Source organism: Nansenia antarctica (genome assembly GCF_963989245.1).
Source record: "Nansenia antarctica genome assembly, chromosome: 20".
Classification (NCBI taxonomy): Eukaryota; Metazoa; Chordata; class Actinopteri; order Argentiniformes; family Microstomatidae; genus Nansenia; species Nansenia antarctica.
In genome coordinates this window covers 237,339-244,838 of record NC_137693.1, presented here as the reverse complement: position 1 = coordinate 244,838, position 7,500 = coordinate 237,339, and the positions used below count along the sequence as shown (strand labels likewise).

At 53.5% G+C, this 7,500-nt stretch overlaps 2 protein-coding genes across 2 annotated transcripts in view; both read left to right on the top strand.

Annotated features, from left to right (window-relative positions):
• The window catches only part of LOC308174820 (uncharacterized protein), a gene marked incomplete at its 3' end in the record, with an annotated part of 6,457 nt that extends 1,850 nt beyond the window's left edge, over positions 1–4,607 (top strand). The window contains exons 2-4 of the mRNA XM_080549934.1: positions 3,232–3,950; positions 4,110–4,262; positions 4,603–4,607. Coding sequence (XP_080406060.1) covers positions 3,299–3,950; positions 4,110–4,262; positions 4,603–4,607 — 810 coding nt within the window. The 5' untranslated portion in view covers positions 3,232–3,298. The remainder of the gene's footprint in view (positions 1–3,231; positions 3,951–4,109; positions 4,263–4,602) is intronic.
• A 112-nt stretch (positions 4,608–4,719) lies between these two features.
• Positions 4,720–7,500, top strand: part of LOC308174805 (cytoplasmic polyadenylation element-binding protein 4-like) — a gene marked incomplete at its 3' end in the record, with an annotated part of 19,230 nt that continues 16,449 nt past the window's right edge. The window contains 1 exon segment of the mRNA XM_080549917.1: positions 4,720–5,023. Coding sequence (XP_080406043.1) covers positions 4,826–5,023 — 198 coding nt within the window. The 5' untranslated portion in view covers positions 4,720–4,825.

The window sequence follows — 7,500 nt, the reverse complement described above, 5'->3', positions numbered from 1 at the left end:
GTTACATGTTATAAAACAACATGACTTTAGTCAACACAGGACGTTACATGTTATAAAACAACATGACTTTAGTCAACACAGGACGTTACATGTTATAAAACAACATGACGTCATAGACAACACAGGATGTTACCTGTTATAAAACAACATGACATTAACAACACAGGACGTTACATGTTATAAAACAACATGACATTACGTTACATGTTATAAAACAACATGACATTAACAACACAGGACGTTACATGTTATAAAACAACATGACATTACACAACACAGGACGTTACATGTTATAAAACAACATGACATTACACAACACAGGACGTTACATGTTATAAAACAACATGACATTACACAACACAGGACGTTACATGTTATAAAACAACATGACATCATAGACAACACAGGACGTTACATGTTATAAAACAACATGACATTAGACAACACAGGACGTTACATGTTATAAAACAACATGACATTACACAACACAGGACGTTACATGTTATAAAACAACATGACATTAACAACACAGGATGTTACATGTTATAAAACAACATGACATCATAGACAACACAGGACGTTACATGTTGGCCGCGTTCGTAAAGTCGTTCTGAGAACACTGGGTTCGACGTCATAAAGGGACCGAGTCATTTGATTGGACGAGAGGCGTTCCGTGAGTGCTGATCAGAGTTCTAGAGCGAGTCTACGAACGCAGCCGTTTGTGTATCCCAGTCAGGACGGACGGGACCGGCTGTTATTCTGGCCCAGCTGGCCCTAGCTCGCTAGCTTAGCATAGGTTAGCCCCACTGCGGTCTCTGCCCGAAGGGAGTAGCCCGCTAGCTTAGCATAGGTTAGCCCCACTGCGGTCTCTGCCCGTAGGGAGTAGCTCGCTAGCTTAGCATAGGTTAGCCCCACTGCGGTCTCTGCCCGAAGGGAGTAGCTCGCTAGCTTAGCATAGCTTAGCCCCACTGCGGTCTCTGCCCGAAGGGAGTAGCTCGTTAGCTTAGCATAGGTTACCCCCACTGCGGTCTCTGCCCGAAGGGAGTAGCTCGTTAGCTTAGCATAGGTTAGCCCCACTGCGGTCTCTGCCCGAAGGGAGCTGGTAAGTGAGCTGAGCTTTTTTATTGTGTCGTCGTCGTGTAACTGACGGACATGTCCTGATTATCAGAACGTCATCAGGTCATTGATAGTATAGTAGTTTTGTTGTAACAGTGTTATTATATATATATTATATATACATTATATATAGCAGCGTCACCAGCCTGTAATTAACGAAGTGTGTGTGTGTGTGTGTGTGTGTGTGTGTGTGTGTGTGTGTGTGTGTGTGTGTGTCTCTCTGTCTCTCTCTCAGTCAGTCAGTCAGTCAGTCAGTCAGTCAGTCAGTCAGTCAGTCAGTCAGTCAGTCAGTCAGTCAGTCAGTCAGTCAGTCAGTCACTAATCGATGGCAGCAGGCGGTTGCCTCCCTTCTCCTCTGACAAGCTGCGTATCTCGTTATCTGGTGACATTAAGTCTTGTTCCTCTCTGACACTTGTTTGTCTGTGAAAGTGGGCCGATCCCTTTTCGTGGGATGATGAAGGTTGGTCTTGATATGGTCGCTAAGACCCAACTGAACAATGTAGACGCAATATAGAGAAGCATCCTATAGAAGGAGGATGATCAAAAAAAAAAAAAAAACGAGATTCCCACTGCTGTCAGAACTGCAGAGTCACTCTCCATCTCTTCAGGCTACACCTTAACTGTCCCTCCTAAAGACCTCCATCTCTTCAGGCTACACCTTAACTGTCCCTCCTGAAGACCTCCATCTCTTCAGGCTACACCTTAACTGTCCCTCCTGAACTTAAGACCTCCATCTCTTCAGGCTACACCTTAACTGTCCCTCCTGAAGACCCTCATCTCTTCAGGCTACACCTTAACTGTCCCTCCTGAACTTAAGACCTCCATCTCTTCAGGCTACACCTTAACTGTCCCTCCTGAACTTAAGACCTCCATCTCTTCAGGCTACACCTTAACTGTCCTTCCTGAAGACCTCCATCTCTTCAGGCTACACCTTAACTGTCCCTCCTAAAGACCTCCATCTCTTCAGGCTACACCTTAACTGTCCCTCCTAAAGACCTCCATCTCTTCAGGCTACACCTTAACTGTCCCTCCTAAAGACCTCCATCTCTTCAGGCTACACCTTAACTGTCCCTCCTAAAGACCTCCATCTCTTCAGGCTACACCTTAACTGTCCCTCCTAAAGACCTCCATCTCTTCAGGCTACACCTTAACTGTCCCTCCTAAAGACCTCCATCTCTTCAGGCTACACCTTAACTGTCCCTCCTAAAGACCTCCATCTCTTCAGTCTACACCTTAACTGTCCCTCCTAAAGACCTCCATCTCTTCAGGCTACACCTTAACTGTCCCTCCTGAAGACCTCCATCTCTTCAGGCTACACCTTAACTGTCCCTCCTGAAGACCTCCTTCTCTTCAGGCTACACCTTAACTGTCCCTCCTGAAGACCTCCATCTCTTCAGGCTACACCTTAACTGTCCCTCCTGAACTTAAGACCTCCATCTCTTCAGTCTACACCTTTACTGTCCCTCCTGAACTTAAGACCTCCATCTCTTCAGGCTACACCTTAACTGTCCCTCCTGAAGACCTCCATCTCTTCAGGCTACACCTTAACTGTCCCTCCTGAAGACCTCCATCTCTTCAGGCTACACCTTAACTGTCCCTCCTGAAGACCTCCTCATCCCCCCCCACTGTACAGTTTCTCTGCTGTAATAGTAAAGTCATTCTTCCATCTAGCATTGTGACTGCCAGTGGCCCCTGGTCCTAACCCTGGTCCTAACCCTGGTCCTAACCCTGGTCCTAACCCTGGTCTAACCCTGGTCTAACCCTGGTCCTAACCCTGGTCTAACCCTGGTCCTAGCATAGATTTATTGATGATTCACTTACTTAGACAAAATGTATTTCTTGTAAGTCGCGTTGGATAAAGGCGTCTGCTAAATGGCAAAAATGTAATGTAAATGTAAGAATTAAATAACTGAGTGTACTGTTTTCTCTCTCTCCTCTCCTCTCTCTCTCCCCCTCCTCTCTCTCTCTTTCTCTCTCTCTCTCTCTCCCCCTCCTCTCTCTCTCCCCCTCCTCTCTCTCTCTCTCTTTCTCTCTCTCTCTCTCTCCCCCCCTCCTCTCTCTCTCTCTCTCTCTCTCTCCCCCCTCCTCCTCCTCTCTCTCTCTCTCTCTCTCCAGGACCTAAACGTCCCAGGATAACAGAGAAGTTGCGTGCGGGGAGGTCAAGGGTCAAACAAACAAATAAATGGGGGATTACGGGTTCGGAGTCTTAGTGCAAAACAACGCTGGCAACAAGTCTGCTTTCCCTGTCCGCATCCACCCGCACCTGCAGCCCCCCCACGCCCACGCCCACCACCACCAGAATGCGTCCGCGAGCGCCGCAACCGTTAGCAGCGGCTCTCCCTGGCTGTTCCAGGGGGCGGGCGCGGGAACAGCCCCCCACATGCAGGACGAGGTCCTCGGAGGGTTAGCCGGAGAGAAGCCTCCGCCCAAAATGCAGCAGCAGCAGCAGGAAATGCAAGAAACGCAATGCGAGAAGCAGCAGCAGCAGTTGTCTCCGGGAGGCGGAGGCGGAGGGGGGGGGCACCACCTCCACCACCACCACCACCACCAGGACTCCTCCTCCTCCTCCTCTTCCTCCTCGTCACCAGGAGGAGGAGGCGGCTGCCTCATATCGGAGCTGGAGACGGTCGGCCGGTCGGAAGATGGCATAGTCGGCGGGTCGGAGAAGCAGCAGCAGCAGACGCGTCCGATGTCGGAGTCCCCCGTCCTGTCGGCGGGGGGGGGCTTCCAGGACTACCAGGAGTCGTCGTTGTCGGGGGGTCTCGGGGTGGGGGGGGGGTTGGCCAGCGCTCCTCAGGGCTCCGCCCAGTCGGGGGGGGGCGGCAGCGGCAGCAGCAACAACAACAACGGCGGCGGCTCCTCCTCCTCCTCCTCCTCGTCCCTGAGCGGCGGCTTCAACAGCTGGTCGGCGGCCGCCCTCCCGCCCCCCCCTCCCCCCGGGGGGGCCCACCACCACCACGCCCTCCCCCCCGCCCCCCCCGGGGGCGCCTCAGGGACCGCCCTCCTCCTCAGCGACGACGTCAGCTCTTTCTTCAACGCCTCGACCGCCAACAACAACGCCAACGCCGCCAACAACGCCCCCCCCCCGCCGCTGCTGTTCCAGAACTTCTCCCACCACGTCGGGCCCGGGTTCGGCGGTGGTGGGGGTGGGGGGGGCGTGGGGGTCGCTGGGGGGGGGGGCGGGGGGGGCAACTTCTCCCCCCAGCTCTCCCAGCACCACCACCACCACCACCCAGCGCTCCCGCCTCCTCCTCCTCCACACCCCCACTTCCAGCCGCACCACCACCACCACCCCCAGCAGCAGCAGCAGCAGCACCCCCCCCTCCCCCGCCGCTCCCCCGCCAGCCCCCACCACCACCACCCCCCGCCCCCCCAGCCCCCGCCACCGCCCTTCCTCAACCCCCACAGGAACGCGCCCCCCCCCCCTCCCTCCTTCAGCCAGCTGGCCCCCCCCCACCACCACCACCACCACCACCTCTCCAACAGTCTGAGCAGCAGCAACAAGCCCCCGCCTCCCCCGTCTCCGTGGGGGGGCTACCAGAGCCCCTCCCCCTCGCCTTCCTCGGCTGCCTGGAGCCCCGGGGGAGGGGGGGGGTACGGAGGAGGCGGGGGGGGCTGGGGGGGCGGTGGCGTTGTCGGCGGGTCGTCCCAGGGCAGGGACTGCGGCGGGGGCGCGGGGGGGGGGTACCGGCGGGGTCTCAGCGGCGGCATGACGACGCCCCTCCTCAACTCCTCCGTCTCGCCCCTGAAGAAGACGTTCCCCAACAACCACGCGCTGCCCCCCCCCCCCTCCCAGAAGTACCCGCGCTCCGCACCCCCCCCCGCCTTCAGCAGCCCCAAGGCCTGGATGGACGAGGCCGTGGGGGCGGGGGGGCGCAGCGACAACAACAACATCTTCCCCTTCCAGGTGAGAAGAGGGTCGCTCCTCCTCCTCCTCCCCCCCCCCCCGTAGGAGGGTAGCCTAGCGTAGCCTAGCGTTAGCTTCGGACGACGCTAGCAGGACTACAGGACTGGACAGAAGTGTGTTAGTGGGCCGTCGACGGCGGTACAGGGCTGTTGTTCAGTAGCTTAGCATTCAGTGGCTTAGCGTTCAGTGGCTTAGCGTTCAGTAGCTTAGCGTTCAGTAGCTTAGCGTTCAGTAGCTTAGCGTTCAGTGGCTTAGCGTTCAGTAGCTTAGCGTTCAGAGAATAGATACACACATCAGGGCTGCCAAGTTTCACCAAAAGTTTGGAGTGAGATTTTTTGGCGGTGGAGCGACCCAAAACTGTGCACGTTTTGGCGGCAGCGGCCCCTCTACACAGTATTCCGCTGCAGAGAAGACCAGGGCTTGGGTGGATATTCTTAGCGTCTTAGCGGAGGCTCCCCAGGTTGTACCAGCAAGGCGGCGGATCAGCGCGGCCCTGGATGTCACTTTGGCCTTGACTTCTTCCAGGTGCTTTAGTACACTGGTACTCTGGTGCTTTAGTACACTGGTACTCTGGTGCTTTAGTACACTGGTACTCTGGTGCTTTAGTACACTGGTACTCTGGTGCTTAAGTACACTGGTACTCTGGTGCTTTAGTACACTGGTACTCTGGTGCTGTAGTACACTGGTACTCTGGTGCTTTAGTACACTGGTACTCTGGTGCTTTAGTACACTGGTACTCTGGTGCTTTAGTACACTGGTACTCTGGTGCTTTAGTACACTGGTACTCTGGTGCTTTAGTACACTGGTACTCTGGTGCTTTAGTACACTGGTACTCTGGTGCTTTAGTACACTGGTACTCTGGTGCTTTAGTACACTGGTACTCTGGTGCTTTAGTACTCTGGTGCTTTAGTACACTGGTACTCTGGTGCTTTAGTACACTGGTACTCTGGTGCTTTAGTACACTGGTACTCTGGTGCTTTAGTACACTGGTACTCTGGTGCTTTAGTACACTGGTACTCTGGTGCTTTAGTACACTGGTACTCTGATGCTTTAGTACACTGGTACTCTGGTGCTTTAGTACACTGGTACTCTGGTGCTTTAGTACACTGGTACTCTGGTGCTTTAGTACACTGGTACTCTGGTGCTTTAGTACACTGGTACTCTGGTGCTTTAGTACACTGGTACTCTGGTGCTTTAGTACACTGGTGCTCTGGTGCTTTAGTACACTGGTACTCTGGTGCTTTAGTACACTGGTACTCTGGTGCTTTAGTACACTGGTACTCTGGTGCTTTAGTACACTGGTACTCTGGTGCTTTAGTACACTGGTACTCTGGTGCTTTAGTACACTGGTGCTCTGGTGCTTTAGTACACTGGTGCTCTGGTGCTTTAGTACACTGGTACTCTGGTGCTTTAGTACACTGGTACTCTGGTGCTTTAGTACACTGGTACTCTGGTGCTTTAGTACTCTGGTACTCTGGTGCGGGGAATTTCTGTTTTGCACCCGGAAATTGCTAAACGTCACGTTTGACGTCAGACTTAACAACTGAATTGGTCGGGTAAGAACGGCCTCTAATTGGCTCTGGAGGTGTGATGTCACTCTACGGAGAGTGCATAGGTGAAGTTTGAGAGTAGTAGGAGTTGTAGGCTGTAGTAGCGCGTTAGCTTTGGCTACACTAGCGTTACAGGACTGTAGTAGACAGCATTAGCCTAGCGTTAGCATCAGTTTCAGCGTTAGCTACGTAAGTGTCATCCCATCTCCGTTAAAACCTGACAACAGACTCGCAGATGAACAGAGGTGATCGATGAACCTCCACATCCTGTAAGGTGGAGTGACGCGACTGTAGCTGAAGCTAATGCCAGCTAGCTCTGTTAGCCTGGTGGAGTGCTAGCTCTGTTAGCCTGGTGGAGTGCTAGCTCTGTTAGCCTGGTGGAGTGCTAGCTCTGTTAGCCTGGTGGAGTGCTAGCTCTGTTAGCCTGGTGGAGTGCTAGTCTAATAATAGCCCAGTAATCCTAAATCACGCCCCTGTGATCCTCTCTCACGTGCTGCGGTGAGTCAGGGATGCTACATATCTCTGTGTCTCTCTGTCTCTCTCTCTGTCTCTGTCTCTGTCTCTCTCTCTGTCTCTATATCTCTCTCTCTCTGTCTGTCTCTCTCTCTCTGTCTCTCTCTCTCTGTCTCTCTCTCTCTGTCTCTCTCTCTCTGTCTCTGTCTCTCTGTCTCTCTCTCTCTCTCTCCCTCTGTCTCTCTCTGTCTCTCTCTCTCTGTTTCTCTCTCTCTGTCTCTCTGTCTCTCTCTGTCTCTCTCTGTCTCTCTCTCTCTCTCTCTGTCTCCGTGTCTCTCTCTCTCTCTGTCTCCGTGTCTCTCTCTGTCTCTCTCTCTCTCTCTCTCTCTCTGTCTCTCTCTCTCTGTCTCTGTCTCTCTGTCCCTCTCTCTCTCTCTGTCTCTCTCTCTCTCTGTCTCTCTCTCTCTACTCTCT